Consider the following 17,962-nt stretch of genomic DNA (forward strand, 5'->3'; position numbering starts at 1 on the left):
CTGACAACAGCTAACATCTATTGGACACTGCCATGTGCTGAGCATTATTTTCAGTAGTTTTCACATATTCATGCGTTCAGTCCTCCCAACATTAGTGTGTAAGATGACTGTCTAAAGCAAAAATAGTAGGTAATATATGGTGGGTTTTAGAACATATGAAGAGTAACATCTATAACAAGCAAAGCCCCACGGAGAGAGGACTGAAAGCATGTCATGGTAGTCCTTACACTCTACATGAAGTAGTATAATGTTACGCAAACTTCCAAAAGAGAACGCTGCCACAGGCATGGTTTTACTGGTTCGTTCTCCTAAACATTCATCGAAGAAATAACACCAATTCTACGGAAATTCTGGTGGGACAACTATTTTGAAAGAAGAGGTTTGGCTGAGGCCGCATGGTATGAAAAGCGAATGAAAGGAAAAATGTACAACCTAAATGGCTTTGAACGGGTTGGGCATTGTTAGTCTCTACTAAAAATACAAAATTAGCCAGGCGTGGTGGCACAGGACTGTGGTCCCAGCTACTTGGGAGGCTGGGGCATGAGAATCCCTTCAACTTGGGGAGCAGAGGTTTCATTGAGCTGAAGCCACTGCACTCCAGCCCGGGTGAAAGAGTGCGACTCTGTTTCAAAATAAATAAATAAATGAATGAAAAAATAAACCAAGAGAAATTACCAAGAGGTCTTGGTGCCTGCCTGTAGTCCCAGCTACTTAGCGGGCTGATATAGGAGGATCACCTGAGCTCAGGATGTGCAGGCTGCCGTGAGCAGTGATTGCACCACTGCACTCCAGGTGGGTGACTGAATGAGACCGTGTCTTACTCCAAGTACAAATGTTTAAGGAAGCATTTTGGTGGTAGAAATATCCTGGAAGTAGCCTATCAGCAGACCATCACCTGCACAATGTAAAAGCTGTGCATCTTTCTGAGAGGTATAGAGCAAGAAGATAGTGGCACATGTGTGTAGGATGATAGAGAGGGTGATTTCTGGCTTATGGATGCCAGACCCCAAGGGCAAGCCAAGAAGCAGCTCCCCCTGCACAGTGCTCAGTGTGATCCACGCCATGTTTCAATACGAAGTCGCCTGTGCCTAGTTTGGAGAGGCGCGGGCTCCGCAGAGGCGCTGGTCCTGACCACAGGTGCGTTATCTGCCTGGACCCTGTAGTCGCTTCAGCATGACCCCTGGCACATGGCATCCCAGGTGTTCCTGAAATCCAGCCACCAACGATGCTCTTAGTGTATATGTTTGTTTGTACAGACTTGTGTGATCGTGGGGAATGATACAATACGAATGGAGACCAGAGACCGTAGACATTAGTTTTCTACCTTTCCTCCTGGTTTAAGTAAACGCGTTTTATATTCATAATTTGTGAAATTTTAGTGAAAGAACTGTAGTAGAAAATAAGTCTTAACAGAAGGTTTATTTAAAAGGATTGAATGCACAAAAAAATCTTTGATGTAAAACGTTATCTTTATTTGACTTGGACGTTTACAAATGAGTGAAAATCAGCTAATAAAAGCCTACTTAATACAATACAAAATACAAAAATTCATAATACACCTTTTATCAAACTCTGAAAAGATGGGAACTACCTCAACTTAAACATGTACGAGAAACCTACAGCACACATCTTGGTTAATGGCGAAACATTTAAAATATTCCCATTAAAGCCAGGAGGAAGCCCAGGACGCTGCCATCAAATTACTGATTCCTTCTTTAGCATTTCCAGAGTGTCGTGCACTCTCCTTGTTTCAGTTAACCGCCCCCACACCTTTTGTTTCATTCATTAAATGTCCTTGGATCCCCTTTTCCCTCAATCTGTTTGAAATTTTACATTCTATTCCAATTCATCCAGTGGCTCCCAGTGGGCTCCTACATTGCGACTGAAAAATGTGTCAGAGTCTGGAGTTTCATTGCTCTTCTATTCAGCCACTCTAACATCTCCGGGCACTAGACAAGAACTTTAGTAACTTGTAGCTCCTTCTGAATTTTCCCATGCCCCACCTGTCTATGTCAAAGTCTTCTGGAATTTTAATTCTAGGCCATCCATCTTTCTTCCAGAATCATACTTCTCTAGACTTAAGAACACAGTTTCTTGATTTGCTTGCTTACTGACACTTGTTGCCTCCCACTCGTTCCAGGTTGTCTGGCTTGGCTTTTTCCTGGCCGATAACCATGACTTGTACTTTCACTGTACAAAACAGTTCCGTTCCATTCCGATGGCCTCGTACAGAAAGGGGGCTTAGCAGCTTGCATATTATAAGTTGTGTACTCTAAGTTCAGGGGAAGCTCAGGCTTCAGGTCCAGTCTGAGTAGGATTCTGCCTTCTTCTGCATGTTTTCCATGCCATTCCTCCTTTCATGTGGCCTTGCCTTTGAGCTGACACTGTCTGCCTCCTTCTCTCCCCAACAATTTCTTTGATTGCTCGCAGAACACTAGATTGAGAGTGATTTCCCTCTCGAAGTTCTGAGGATATTTCACCGTTGCTTTCCATAGTCATCCACGCTGTCAGTCAGAGTGTAATGTCACGCTAATTCTGCTCTCCTTGTAGGTTTGAGCTCTCAGGCAGCTTTTGGGATGTTCTCTTCACCATACTTCATTCTGTCATTGGGCGTTATTCTCGTATCCTGCTCAGGATTCATCTGTTTCTTCCGTTGGGAGAAACCATTAGCCATAGTTTCCTTGTATCGTGATGTCATACACAAGTTCTGGCTCTCCAAGGAGAGTTCCATTTTAGATGACCTCCAGTCCCCAGGATGACTGTTGTGTGGCACTGTCGGTCTCTCTCTTGCCTAAGCACCTAGTTTATACTGATTTGTTCCTCAGTGCTATCTATGGTGTGATTCAAACCATCAACATAAGTTTGGACTCCAACAACCTTGTTTTTCATTCCAAGTATCTCCAATTGGGTTTTAATAGAAGCAGAATAAAATGAGGGAATCTTCTGGATTATTTTAACAACCACTGAGGAACTCCGTGCATGTGGGGCTTTGACAGAAGGTACAAAGCAGAGACAAGAGGGGCATTGGAAGCCGATGGACTACTGTCAGGATCCTGGGAGGACTGCTGGGAGGTTCCATTCCGACAAGGTAAGGTGAGGGCTCCAGTTGGGATGGGAGGGGAGGAGTGGAGCAGAAATGGGGCTGGAGTTTGGGGCTGGGGGGGAAAGTCCAGGTGGAGGAAAGGGAGGCTGGGAACAACGTGGGTGACAGATAGAGGTCAGTATGCAATGTCGGCGACGAACACTGGGACCCCTTGCACATAGGTGCCGTGGGGGGTTTGAATGACCTGTAAAGCAGCTGAGCCACCCAGATGCCTAAACCCGATGCAGGGATAGACGGTCAAGATGGGCTGCTCGGCGACAGCCTGAGGCCCAGAGGCAGGGGGTGGCTCCTGAATCCCCAGCTCAGGCTGGGCCACGTCGGGGCCAGGGCCTTCCTGCACAGTTCCAGGCACAGGAGCTGTTTCAGAAAGAGAGGAGGCTGCGGTCTCCCAGATTTCCAGTTCCCACTGGTGGCCTGGCTCTCCATGGTGGTCCAGTTGGATGTGCAAGTCCGGTCCCGGCAAGCGTTCTGCGCCCTGTCTCTGGCCAGCGTCCCTGCGGGGCCCGCCCCCTCTGCCACGGCCTCGCCCTGGCCGCCGGCTTCCTCCCCGGCGCCGGCCTCTCTCTGCAGGACGAGCTGGCTCTGTGCCAGCTGGGGGCTGCCATCTGAAGGGTGTCACGTAAGCGGTGGGTTTTGCGGGTTGGGCTGGCTGTGCGGGCTCGTCTGCTTCCACGGAGTCTTCAGGGTCCACACCAGAGCAGCCTGGCTCCGGAGGAGGCCCACCTGAGGCTAAAAGAGAAGCAGAGTGTGAGCAGAGAGAGATAGAAGGAATTGTACCCATCAATCAGTTAGAGGATACTTTTAAAAATAAATACTCAGAGTAAATAGGGATTTTTGAAGTTACAATTATGAGAGAAGAAACACAACTGTCCACGGAAATCTGAGAATGAAGTGGAGAAGATTTCCCAGAAAAGAAAGCAAAAATCTGAAATGACGGAAAGAGGGATAAAATATAAGAAAACTAGAGGTATATTGTCACTGAGACAGATGACCGTAAAATTTCAGAGTGCTGACGACGAAGAGTACATTCTAAAAGATTTTAGAGAGCGGGAGAAAGAGAAATAAAGGAAAGGTGACATGGAAAGGGTTAGGATTCCACATGTCTCAGAAATCAGACCTCTCAAAAGCAGCAGTTAATTCTAGAACCTAACAGAAAATGTCTTCAAAATTTCAAAGGAAATGGATTTCCCACCTAAAATTTCGTATCCAACCAAAGTTTCACTTAAGAATCAGGGAGGGTTGAATAAAGATGTTTCAGACAAGCAAGATCTTAAATAATTTCCTTTCAATGGACGCTTTATTGTTCTGCATCTATCGAACTAGACAAGATTAAAAGATTTAGGACACTCGGTGTATGAAGGGAAATGTTTTGGAGAGCAACATGGCAATAGACGTAAAATTCCAATTCCTCTAGAAAAGAACAAGGTGGAAGTACTGGTTTATTATAGATCAAGATGTAGTAAAAGGACTTGCTCCACTACAGAGAAACAGTAAAACAAGAAAAATAAAAACTAAAAAGAAAAAAAAAAAAAAAAAAAAACCACCAGATTTGGGAAACGGGATACAACTCAAAAGAGGGAAAGGAATTTCCCAGATGATGTGGAAGCTGGGAACTGACTTACAGCAAGCAGCCCAGGTTGAAGCAGGCTATGAGAAGGTGAAACAGAGAATGCTTGATTGAGTTTGAATCTCAACAATCGGGGAGGAATTGGGGAACGAAGTAGTGATAAGTAAGCCCATAATCACCCAAGGTAAGTATTAAGTCCTGGAAAATTCAAGTTATGCAGGAAGAGGAAAATAATCCTCCTAATATTCTCCCCGCTCCTGGGCATTGGGGGAGGGACAGAGGGTGTGTGTCCTGGGGAGTGTGTGGCCTGGCGCTTGGGTGATTGGTGGTGGGGCTGGCAATGTTTAAACTACAGCTAAATATTCCTCTGCTCTAGAGGGAAGACCGTAACTAAACCCTAAATGGGAAAAGAAATAGCAGGAGTGTATGCATGTTATTTAAAGAATGAGAGGGAATGCTAAAAAGTTGGCTACACACATGGAGGTGGTGTTCCCAAAGCCCAAAGGTGTGGGAGATTGAGAAGGAGCAGGAGGTGCTGCATTTCATAACACGCCACATTTGCCTCTTGAAGTTCTGTAAGTCAATACCGAAGGTAAAGTAAACATCCAGAAAAAATGAAAAAGAGAGTGGCAGGCGTTTGACGTACCTTGATTAGTGGCCATGGAGCGAGGTCGCTTCGAACGCCTTGGTTCCTCCATGAGCAATCTGCGGGAGCGGGTGGGGAGAAAAACACATCAGTAGAGTGAAACCACAGCCTGACAAGGCAGGGGGGTGGCCGTGGCCTTTCTAGGAGAATGAGGATTGTGTCCCCAGCTGCACCCTTCCAAGCTCTATCCACCCCTCAGGGACCACCCAGACACACACCTGATCTTCGTACAGCTGGCTCCGGAGATCTGAAAATTAGGAGACTCTTCGACGAAGAGAGGCCCGAGGAGCTGGAGGTGTCCACAGGTTCACCGCTGTAGCTCTGAGCTCGTCCTCCCCAGCCAGGCAGGCAAGGCAGGAGGGAGCGCGCAGCAGGTTCTGGCGGGGAGCCCTGCAGAAAGCCGAATGCTGGAAGCCGAGCAGGGGCCCTCTTATATGGCAGCAAGGCAATCAAGTAAGGGACAGGCGTGGTCAGAGGGGGGCTGGCTGGGGCGGGCCTGGCTGGGCTTGGAAGGTGCACTGGGCCAGTTCCCTGCCTGTCAAATGGGGCCCCGCTTAGATGCCGCCGTTTCTAGACATCAATGGTTGACTGATTAATCTAATCATTGAGGAAAAATATGCATAATCACCTTAAAGTGTCAGCGAAACGGAGGTGTGGTGCCCTGAAAGTGGCAAATAGGAAGATGTGACTAGATTAGATCTGAGCATGTTCAAGGCAAGCATCCAAAGGGGGCATATTTGGGGTGAAATCTCGAATACAAACTTTGAAATTAGTCACGCGGAACCGCGCTGGGAGAGGCAGGGGAGTGAAGAAAGTGTGCTGAGGCCCGGCCTGCAAGGGAGACCAGCACATTCTGGGAATGGAGAGGAGGCCAGGGCCGGGTCCAGAAGTGGTGCGAGGTGGAGGCAGGGGCCGCGCAGGAGCTGGTCTTGTTCCGAGGCAGCAGAAAACCGTGATAAGGGTGTCCTGCAGTGGGTTACCATTTCAAAAACGACAAGCAGGGCTGTGAAGGAGAGCCAACCCAGGGTCCACAGAATAACTCAGGAGAGGCAAGAAGGCTATTGCAGCCCTCGGGGTCGGGCGCACGGTCCTATACACTAGGACTGGGGGTGGCAGAGGAGGAGAAATTTCCCTGGTGGGAGAGAAATTTACAAGAGAAAGCGAGACCCAGTGTGGAAAGGCCTTGGAGAAGAGACTGCAGCCTTGGTAGCCCGCCCGTTCATTCAGACAGAGGTGGACCAAGAACCTGCTCTGAATGGGAAGATGCGGAGCTTGGCTTGCGCACATCGGGTTGAAGTCGCCTTTGGGCTGCCGAGGGAAGATGTCAAACGGCCTTTTGTGAAAAGAGTCGAGCTCAGAGCGGTGGCGATGGGGCTGCAGATGCCTGTGAGACACACACCACTGGCGTTTATTGCTGTGGGTGCACACACGGGTAGAGGAAGATAGCAGGAAACACACCAGGACACTGGAGGGGAACCCACAGTGGGTTAGTTGGTTGCTTTGCATACTTGTTTTTTACAGAGACGGGTTCTCGTCCTGTAGCCCAGGCTGGAGTGCAGTGGCGCGATCTCGGCTCACTGCGGCTACTTGGGAGGCTGAGATAGGAGAATTGGTTCAAGTGATTCTCCTGTGTGGGCCTCCGGAGTAGCTGGACTAGAGATTCGCGCCACCACATCGGGATAATTTTTGTATTTTTTGTAGAGATGAGTTTTCGCTATGTGCTTAGGCTTGTCTAGAACTTTTGAACTCAAGCGTTCCTCCCTGTTCAATCCTCCCAAGTAGCTGGGACCACAGGTGCAAGCCACCGTGCCTGACTAATTATTGTCTTTTTCGCTTTTATTTTGTGTGGAGTTTAGGTTTTGCTATGTTGCTCTGGCTAATCTCAAACTCCTGGCCTCAAGCAATCCTCCTGCCTTGGCCTCCTAAATCACTGGGATTACAGGCATAAGCCGTCACGCCCAGCTCCCATAGTGTTGTTTAAAAAATTCTGGCCAGGCATGGTGGCTCATGTCTGTAATCCCAAAACTTTGGGAGATGGAGGTGAGAGGATCACTTCAGCACAGGAGTTTGAGATGAGCCCGGGCTACGTGGCAAAATCCCATCTCTCCAAAAAAAAAAAAAAAAAAATTACCCGTGTGTTGTGGTGCCTGCCTTTGGGTCCCATTCACTAGGAAAGCTGAGGTGGGAGGCTTGCTTGAGTCTAGGAGATGAAGACTGCAGTGAACCCAGATTGCGTGGCTGCATTCCAGACTGGGACACAGAGTGACACCTTGTCACAAAAAAAAAAATGTTGGGGGGGTATATATAATACAATTCCAGTTAGATTCTCAGTATTTTTTGTTTTTGTTGTTTCTTTTGTTTCTTAAAAGGTCCACTTTATTAAGGTACAATTTATACATTGTAAAACGCATCCACTTGCAGCACACCATTTGGTGAGTTTTGATAAACATGTAGACATGGGTAACCACCTCCACAATTAAAAAAAGAATAATTTCCTCACGGGGACAGTTCCCTTGTGCCCTTTGCCGTAAGCCCCCTTCCCCCATCCTCTTCCCAAGGCAACCACTGATCCGCTTTTCATCTCTACAGATTATTTTTCCTGTTCCAGAATTTCACATAAATGGAAGCATACAGGATCCCCTTTTCTCTGCCTGGTCTCTCTTGATTGACATAATGTTGTTGCGGTCCATCTATGTTGCAGAATGCAGGCGTCATTCATTCATTTTCATTGATGAGCGGTGTCCCATTCCACAAATAATCGACCCTTTGTTTATCCAGTCACTACCAGCTGACAGACAGGTTGATTGGGTTGTTTCCAGTTTGGGGCTATTAGGAATCAAAAGGCTAAGAATACTAGTGTACAAGTCTTTGGATACACATATCCTTCCATTTTAGTTGGGTAGATATCAACAAGTGAAATTTCTGGGTCAAATATCAAGAGTTATTTTTAGTGTTTTTACACATTATCAATTTGCTTTCCAAGTTGATTGTGGGATTTTACATTCCTTCCTGAAGCGTATTGGGGTTTTAGGTGTTCCACTCTCCCTGCCAACTCTTGGTGTTGTTGATTCTTTTTCTCTAAGCCACTCTAGTGTCTATGGAGTGGGGTCTCATTGAGGTTCTAACTTGCCTTTCCTTGATGACTAATGATGCGCTTAATAGATTTTTTAAAATAAGTGTTTTCATTTTAGAATAGTTTCAGACTTACAGAAAAGTTGGAGGAAACACACAAAGTTCTCATCTGCCCTAAATTTACCCTGTTCCTAGGATCTTACAGTGGGGTACATTTGTCCTAATTATTATGGCAATAATAATTGTTGGTACGTTAATCACTCTAATACATCATTATTAACTAAAGTCTATGTTTGGTCCCGATTTCCTTGGTTTCAACCTAACATACCTTTTCTGTCCCAAGACCCCATCCAGGGTACCACATTACAATTAGTCATGGCTTCTCTTGGCTGTGACAGTTTCTCACACTTGCCTTGTTTTTGATGACCTTGACACTTTGAATACCATTCTGATATACTGTAGGATGTCCTCTCCTGACATTTGTCTGATGTATTCCTGATGATCTGACTGGAATTACATGTTTTTGTAGGGAAGATTGCAGAGGGGAAGTGTCATTCCCATCCCATCCTGACTAGAGTACACACCATCAACATGGCTTATCACTGCTCCTATTAGTCCTGGTCACCTGGCCGGGGCAGTGTTGATTAGGTTTGTCCTCCATAAAGTGATTTTCCCACCTCTTTCTCTACTGTACTTTTTGGAAGTCACTACCTATAGGCTATACTTTAAAAAAGGAAAGTGATAGTTTACCTCTTTGCCAGGGAATAGCAACCTAAATTATTTGGAGTTCTCCTGCGTGGAGTGGAGGATTTGCCTATTCTTCCCCATGTGTTTATTTATTTAATCGTTTATTTATATCAGTATGGACTTACGGACATATATTGTACGCTTTGGTTTACAACCCAATACTGCAGGGGATGAATTATTTAATAATTGAGCTACTTATTTTATTAAATATTTTACTTAAATACTTAATTATTAATTATGTAGTTAATTACTTTGGTACTCAAAGTTACCAGCCTTGGCCACCAGGAGCTACGGTAGTTCCCTTCTGTGTCTTTTTGTCAACCTCCCATCACCGTGACTTCTGTTTTCATTTGGTTGTGGACTGCTCCTTTCTCCCTGGCACCACAGGATGCTCCATGCTTATTTGTATATTCTCATCCTTATTGGGGTTTCATGTGCTCACTAGCCACACCTATAGATTCTTTCGTGAAGTTTCTGTTCAAAATTTTTATCTTTTTTATTGGGTTGGCTTTTTTTTTTTTTTTCTTTTTTTCATTTTGAGACAATGTTTTGCTCTTATCACCCGGGCTGGAGGGCAGTAGCATGATCTTGGGTCACTGCAATGGAGCAATCTTGGCTTACTGCAACCTCCGCCTCCAGGGTTAAAAGGATCCTCCTGCCTCAGGCTTCTGAGTAGCTGGGAATGCAGGGGCCCACCACAATGCCTGGCAAGTTTTTGTATTTTTATTAAAGACTGGATTTTGTCATGTTGGCCAGGCTGGTCTCAAACTCCTGACCTCAGGCGATCCACCCACCTCGGCTTCCCAAAGTGCTGAGATTACAGACGTGAGCCACAGCGCCCGGCCCTTATTGGGTTGACTATCTATTATTGAGTTGTAAGAGTTCGCTGTGCATTATAGATTCATGTCTTTGATTAAGATACATATTGTGAATATGTTTTCCCAGGCTACGGCTTGCCTTTTCATTTTGTTAACAGTGTCTTTCAAAGAACAGATGTTACTTGTAATAAGGCCCAGTGTCTCAAGCTGGAATTCCCAGGAAACCAACAGTGAGATGGACATTAGAGTGCAGAAGATGTATAAGGTGTGCCTTTTAGGGATGTGGGAGGGAAGAAAGCAGGACCGCACAGTCTCAATGCTGTGCCTCAGCCGACCCCATGGGGTGTTCTTATGGTAAAGTGTGCTACTAGAGCTGTTCTGATTTGTGGCGACAGGGCCAGGCTTTAATGTCCCCACTGAATGTCCCTGGATGGAAGCTTCCTGGTGGATGGGTGTGTCTGTGGGTAAGGACGGGGGAGTGTCTACAGCCAAGGCACTCCCTTAGAGTCCATCTCCAAGGGCTGAGGGCTGTCCCGTGGCAGTTCTCATAACTGAGATCACAAATCCTTTATTTCTGAAGAAGGGTCTGGTGGCAAATCACAGTGCCCATTGCATAAATTGCATCAATGCTTTCTTGTACAATTCATGTTTTTTATGTGCCATCCAAGGAATCTTTGCCTACTCCAAAGTGATGAGGACTTTTGCCATATTTTCTTCTAGAAGTTTTACAGTTTTTGCTTTTACCCATAGGTTAACAAAGCATTTTTGTTAATTTTTGTGTAGATGTTGAAGTAAAGTTTGAGATTTGTATTTTTAATTATGGGTATCCGATTTGCTCCAGCATGATTTGTTAAAAGGAATGCTGGTCGTTTATTTCTCCCTTGAAAGTTTTAAATTTTAGGGGGAGAATGAAGGTTTAGGGGAAAAACGCCATAAAAAAGAATAACGGTGAGTTGAGCCTTTCCCAGCTATCAAAATGCTACGGCATTGGCCAAGGAATAGTTGTATTATTGGATGAGAATAGATCAGAAACTTGTATCAGCTAACAATAGATAACATCTATTGGACACTGCCATGTGCTGAGCATTATTTTCAGTAGTTTTCACATATTCATGCGTTCAGTCCTCCCAACATTAGTGTGTAAGATGATTGTCTAAAGCAAAAATAGTAAGTAATATATGGTGGGTTTTAGAACACATGAAAAGTAACATCTATAACAAGCAAAGCCCAAAGGAGAGAGGACTGAAAGCATGTCATGGTAGTCCTTACACTCTACGTGAAGTAGTATAATATTACGCAAAGTTCCAAAAGAGAACGCTGCCACAGGCATGGTTTTACTGGTTCGTTCTCCTAAACATTCATTGAAGAAATAACACCAATTCTACGGAAATTCTGGTGGAACAACTATTTTGAAAGAAGAGGTTTGGCTGAGGCCGCATGGTATGAAAAGCGAATGAAAGGAAAAATGTACAACCTAAATGGCTTTGAACGGGTTGGGCATTGTTAGATACAATACGAATGGAGACCGGAGAGCGTAGACATTAGTTTTCTACCTTTTCTCCTGGTTTAAGTAAACGCATTTTATCTTTATAATTTGTGAAATTTTAGTGAAAGAACTGTGGTAGAAAATAAGTCTTAACAGAAGGTTTATTTAAAAGGATTGAATACACAAAAAAATCTTTGATGTAAAACGTTATCTTTATTTGACTTGGACATTTACAAATGAGTGAAAATCAGCTAATAAAAGCCTACTTAATAAAATACAAGCTACAATACAAAATACAAAAATTCATAATACACCTTTTATCAAACTCTGAAAAGATGGGAACTACCTCAACTTAAACATCTATGAGAAACCTACAGCACACATCTTGGTTAATGGCGAAACATTCAAAATATTCCCATTAAAGCCAGGAGGAAGCCAAGGACGCAGCCATCAAATTACTGATTCCTTCTTTCGCGTTTTCAGGTGTCGTGCACTCTCCTTGTTTCAGTTAACCGCCCCCACACCTTTTGTTTCATTCATCAAATGTCCTTGGATCCCCTTTTCCCTCAATCTGTTTGAAATTTTACATTCTATTCCAATTCATCGAGTGGCTCCCAGTGGGCTCCTACATTGCGACTGAAAAATGTGTCAGAGTCTGGAGTTTCATTGCTCTTCTATTCAGCCACTCTAACATCTCCGGGCAGTAGACAAGAACTTTAGTAACTTCTAGCTCCTTCTGAATTTTCCCATGCCCCACCTGTCTATGTCAAAGTCTTCTGGAATTTTAATTCTAGGCCATCCATCTTTCTTCCAGAATGATACTTCTCTAGACTTAAGAACACAGTTTCCTAATTTGTTGCTTACTGACACTTGTTGCCTCCCACTCGTTCCAGGTTGTCTGGCTTGGCTTTTTCCTGGCCGATAACCATGACTTGTACTTTCACTGTACAAAACAGTTCCGTTCCATTCCGATGGCCTCGTACAGAAAGGGGGCTTAGCAGCTTGCACATTATAAGTTGTGTACTCTAAGTTCAGGGGAAGCTCAGGCTTCAGGTCCAGTCTGAGTAGGATTCTGCCTTCTTCTGCATGTTTTCCATGCCATTCCTCCTTTCATGTGGCCTTGCCTTTGAGCTGACACTGTCTGCCTCCTTCTCTCCCCAACAATTTCTTTGATTGCTCGCAGAACACTAGATTGAGAGTGATTTCCCTCTCGAAGTTCTGAGGATATTTCACCGTTGCTTTCCATAGTCATCCACGCTGTCAGTCAGAGTGTAATGTCACGCTAATTCTGCTCTCCTTGTAGGTTTGAGCTCTCAGGCAGCTTTTGGGATGTTCTCTTCACCATACTTCATTCTGTCATTGGGCGTTATTCTCGTATCCTGCTCGGGATTCATCTGTTTCTTCCGTTGGGAGAAACCATTAGCCATAGTTTCCTTGTATCGTGATGTCATACACAAGTTCTGGCTCTCCAAGGAGAGTTCCATTTTAGATGACCTCCAGTCCCCAGGATGACTGTTGTGTGGCACTGTCGGTCTCTCTCTTGCCTAAGCACCTAGTTTATACTGATTTGTTCCTCTGTCCTATCTACTGTGTGATTGAAACCATCAACATAAGTTTGGACTCCAACAACCTTGTTTTTCATTCCAAGTATCTCCAATTGGGTTTTAATAGAAGCAGAATAAAATGAGGGAATCTTCTGGATTATTTTAACAACCACTGAGGAACTCCGTGCATGTGTGACTTTGACAGAAGGTACAAAGCAGAGACAAGAGGGGCATCGGAAGCCGATGGACTACTGTCAGGATCCTGGGAGGACTGCTGGGAGGTTCCATTCCGACAAGGTAAGGTGAGGGCTCCAGTTGGGATGGGAGGGGAGGAGTGTAGCAGAAATGGGGCTGGAGTTTGGGGCTGGGGGGGAAAGTCCAGGTGGAGGAAAGGGAGGCTGGGAACAACGTGGGTGACAGAGAGAGGTCAGTATGCAATGTCGGCGACGAACACTGGGACCCCTTGCACATAGGTGCCGTGGGGGGTTTGAATGACCTGTAAAGCAGCTGAGCCACCCAGAGGCCTAAACCCGATGCAGGGATAGACGGTCAAGATGGGCTGCTCGGCGACAGCCTGAGGCCCAGAGGCAGGGGGCGGCTCCTGAAGCCCCAGCTCAGGCTGGGCCACGTCGGGGCCAGGGCCTTCCTGCACAGTTCCAGGCACAGGAGCTGTTTCAGAAAGAGAGGAGGCTGCGGTCTCCCAGATTTCCAGTTCCCACTGGTGGCCTGGCTCTCCATGGTGGTCCAGTTGGATGTGCAAGTCCGGTCCCGGCAAGCGTTCTGCGCCCTGTCTCTGGCCAGCGTCCCTGCGGGGCCCGCCCCCTCTGCCACGGCCTCGCCCTGGCCGCCGGCTTCCTCCCCGGCGCCGGCCTCTCTCTGCAGGACGAGCTGGCTCTGTGCCAGCTGGGGGCTGCCATCTGAAGGGTGTCACGTAAGCGGTGGGTTTTGCGGGTTGGGCTGGCTGTGCGGGCTCGTCTGCTTCCACGGAGTCTTCAGGGTCCACACCAGAGCAGCCTGGCTCCGGAGGAGGCCCACCTGAGGCTAAAAGAGAAGCAGAGTGTGAGCAGAGAGAGATAGAAGGAATTGTACCCATCAATCAGTTAGAGGATACTTTTAAAAATAAATACTCAGAGTAAATAGGGATTTTTGAAGTTACAATTATGAGAGAAGAAACAAAACTGTCCACGGAAATTTGAGAATGAAGTGGAGAAGATTTCCCAGAAAAGAAAGCAAAAATCTGAAATGACGGAAAGAGGGATAAAATATAAGAAAACTAGAGGTATATTGTCACTGAGACAGATGACCGTAAAATTTCAGAGTGCTGACGAAGAAGAGTACATTCTAAAAGATTTTAGAGAGCGGGAGAAAGAGAAATAAAGCAAAGGTGACATATAAAGGGTTAGGATTCCACATGTCTCAGAAATCAGACCTCTCAAAAGCAGCAGTTAATTCTAGAACCTAACAGAAAATGTCTTCAAAATTTCAAAGGAAATGGATTTCCCACCTAAAATTTCGTATCCAACCAAAGTTTCACTTAAGAATCAGGGAGGGTTGAATAAAGATGTTTCAGACAAGCAAGATCTTAAATAATTTCCTTTCAATGGACGCTTTATTGTTCTGCATCTATCGAACTAGACAAGATTAAAAGATTTAGGACACTCGGTGTATGAAGGGAAATGTTTTGGAGAGCAACGTGGCAATAGCCGTAAAATTCCAATTCCTCTAGAAAAGAACAAGGTGGAAGTACTGGTTTATTATAGATCAAGATGTAGTAAAAGGACTCGCTCCACTACAGAGAAACAGTAAAACAAGAAAAATAAAAACTAAAAAGAAAAAAACAAAACAAAACAAAAAAAACCACCAGATTTGGGAAACGGGATACAACTCAAAAGAGGGAAAGGAATTTCCCAGATGATGTGGAAGCTGGGAACTGACTTACAGCAAGCAGCCCAGGTTGAAGCAGGCTATGAGAAGGTGAAACAGAGAATGCTTGATTGAGTTTGAATCTCAACAATCGGGGAGGAATTGGGGAACGAAGTAGTGATAAGTAAGCCCATAATCACCCAAGGTAAGTATTAAGTCCTGGAAAATTCAAGTTATGCAGGAAGAGGAAAGTAATCCTCCTAATATTCTCCCCGCTCCTGGGCATTGGGGGAGGGACAGAGGGTGTGTGTCCTGGGGAGTGTGTGGCCTGGCGCTTGGGTGATTGGTGGTGGGGCTGGCAATGTTTAAACTACAGCTAAATATTCCTCTGCTCTAGAGGGAAGACCGTAACTAAACCCTAAATGGGAAAAGAAATAGCAGGAGTGTATGCATGTTATTTAAAGAATGAGAGGGAATGCTAAAAAGTTGGCTACACACATGGAGGTGGTGTTCCCAAAGCCCAAAGGTGTGGGAGATTGAGAAGGAGCAGGAGGTGCTGCATTTCATAACACGCCACATTTGCCTCTTGAAGTTCTGTAAGTCAATACCGAAGGTAAAGTAAACATCCAGAAAAAATGAAAAAGAGAGTGGCAGGCGTTTGACGTACCTTGATTAGTGGCCATGGAGCGAGGTCGCTTCGAACGCCTTGGTTCCTCCATGAGCAATCTGCGGGAGCGGGTGGGGAGAAAAACACATCAGTAGAGTGAAACCACAGCCTGACAAGGCAGGGGGGTGGCCGTGGCCTTTCTAGGAGAATGAGGATTGTGTCCCCAGCTGCACCCTTCCAAGCTCTATCCACCCCTCAGGGACCACCCAGACACACACCTGATCTTCCTACAGCTGGCTCCGGAGATCTGAAAATTAGGAGACTCTTCGACGAAGAGAGGCCCGAGGAGCCCGAGGTGTCCACAGGTTCACCGCTGTAGCTCTGAGCTCGTCCTCCCCAGCCAGGCAGGCAAGGCAGGAGGGAGCGCGCAGCAGGTTCTGGCGGGGAGCCCTGCAGAAAGCCGAATGCTGGAAGCCGAGCAGGGGCCCTCTTATATGGCAGCAAGGCAATCAAGTAAGGGACAGGCGTGGTCAGAGGGGGGCTGGCTGGGGCGGGCCCGGCTGGGCTTGGAAGGTGCACTGGGCCAGTTCCCTGCCTGTCAAATGGGGCCCCGCTTAGATGCCGCCGTTTCTAGACATCAATGGTTGACTGATTAATCTAATCATTGAGGAAAAATATGCATAATCACCTTAAAGTGTCAGCGAAACGGAGGTGTGGTGCCCTGAAAGTGGCAAATAGGAAGATGTGACTAGATTAGATCTGAGCATGTTCAAGGCAAGCATCCAAAGGGGGCATATTTGGGGTGAAATCTCGAATACAAACTTTGAAATTAGTCACGCGGAACCGCGCTGGGAGAGGCAGGGGAGTGAAGAAAGTGTGCTGAGGCCCGGACTGGAAGGGAGACCAGCACATTCTGGGAATGGAGAGGAGGCCAGGGCCGGGTCCAGAAGTGGTGCGAGGTGGAGGCAGGGGCCGCGCAGGAGCTGGTCTTGTTCCGAGGCAGCAGAAAACCGTGATAAGGGTGTCCTGCAGTGGGTTACCATTTCAAAAACGACAAGCAGGGCTGTGAAGGAGAGCCAACCCAGGGTCCACAGAATAACTCAGGAGAGGCAAGAAGGCTATTGCAGCCCTCGGGGTCGGGCGCACGGTCCTATACACTAGGACTGGGGGTGGCAGAGGAGGAGAAATTTCCCTGGTGGGAGAGAAATTTACAAGAGAAAGCGAGACCCAGTGTGGAAAGGCCTTGGAGAAGAGACTGCAGCCTTGGTAGCCCGCCCGTTCATTCAGACAGAGGTGGACCAAGAACCTGCTCTGAATGGGAAGATGCGGAGCTTGGCTTGCGCACATCGGGTTGAAGTCGCCTTTGGGCGGCCGAGGGAAGATGTCAAACGGCCTTTTGTGAAAAGAGTCGAGCTCAGAGCGGTGGCGATGGGGCTGCAGATGCCTGTGAGACACACACCACTGGCGTTTATTGCTGTGGGTGCACACACGGGTAGAGGAAGATAGCAGGAAACACACCAGGACACTGGAGGGGAACCCACAGTGGGTTAGTTGGTTGCTTTGCATACTTGTTTTTTAGAGAGACGGGTTCTCGTCCTGTAGCCCAGGCTGGAGTGCAGTGGCGCGATCTCGGCTCACTGCGGCTACTTGGGAGGCTGAGATAGGAGAATTGGTTCAAGTGATTCTCCTGTGTGGGCCTCCGGAGTAGCTGGACTAGAGATTCGCGCCACCACATCAGGATAATTTTTGTATTTTTTGTAGAGATGAGTTTTCGCTATGTGCTTAGGCTTGTCTAGAACTTTTGAACTCAAGCGTTCCTCCCTGTTCAATCCTCCCAAGTAGCTGGGACCACAGGTGCAAGCCACCGTGCCTGACTAATTATTGTCTTTTTCGCTTTTATTTTGTGTGGAGTTTAGGTTTTGCTATGTTGCTCTGGCTAATCTCAAACTCCTGGCCTCAAGCAATCCTCCTGCCTTGGCCTCCTAAATCACTGGGATTACAGGCATAAGCCGTCACGCCCAGCTCCCATAGTGTTGTTTAAAAAATTCTGGCCAGGCATGGTGGCTCATGTCTGTAATCCCAAAACTTTGGGAGATGGAGGTGAGAGGATCACTTCAGCACAGGAGTTTGAGATGAGCCCGGGCTACGTGGCAAAATCATCTCTCCAAAAAAAAAAAAAAAAAAAATTACCCGTGTGTTGTGGTGCCTGCCTTTGGGTCCCATTCACTAGGAAAGCTGAGGTGGGAGGCTTGCTTGAGTCTCGGAGATGAAGACTGCAGTGAACCGAGATTGCGTGGCTGCATTCCAGACCGGGACACAGAGTGACACCTTGTCACAAAAAAAAAGTCGGAGGGGGGGGAGTATAAATAATACAATTCCAGTTAGATTCTCAGTATTTTTTGTTTCTGTTGTTTCTTTTGTTTCTTAAAAAGTCAACTTTATTAAGGTACAATTTATACATGGTAAAACGCATCCATTTGCAGCACACCATTTGGTGAGTTTTGATAAA

General features: G+C 46.3%; 2 protein-coding genes across 2 annotated transcripts; both read right to left on the reverse strand.

The window, feature by feature from the left end:
• Positions 1-3,130: 3,130 nt before the first annotated feature.
• On the reverse strand, positions 3,131-5,368 carry LOC129463469 (proline-rich protein 20E-like). The gene is made up of 2 exons (XM_055244024.2): positions 5,317-5,368; positions 3,131-3,832 (listed from the first exon to the last, which is right to left on the reverse strand). Exons 1-2 carry the CDS (start codon positions 5,366-5,368, stop codon positions 3,219-3,221), a joined length of 666 nt encoding a protein of 221 aa, XP_055099999.2. The 3' UTR covers positions 3,131-3,218.
• An 8,042-nt stretch (positions 5,369-13,410) lies between these two features.
• LOC129463468 (proline-rich protein 20E-like) lies at positions 13,411-15,565 on the reverse strand. Its single transcript, XM_055244023.2, has 2 exons — positions 15,514-15,565; positions 13,411-14,024 (listed from the first exon to the last, which is right to left on the reverse strand). Exons 1-2 carry the CDS (start codon positions 15,563-15,565, stop codon positions 13,411-13,413), a joined length of 666 nt encoding a protein of 221 aa, XP_055099998.1.
• Positions 15,566-17,962: the final 2,397 nt, after the last annotated feature.

This window comes from Symphalangus syndactylus, chromosome 15, assembly GCF_028878055.3.
Source record: "Symphalangus syndactylus isolate Jambi chromosome 15, NHGRI_mSymSyn1-v2.1_pri, whole genome shotgun sequence".
In the NCBI taxonomy this organism is placed as follows: Eukaryota; Metazoa; Chordata; class Mammalia; order Primates; family Hylobatidae; genus Symphalangus; species Symphalangus syndactylus.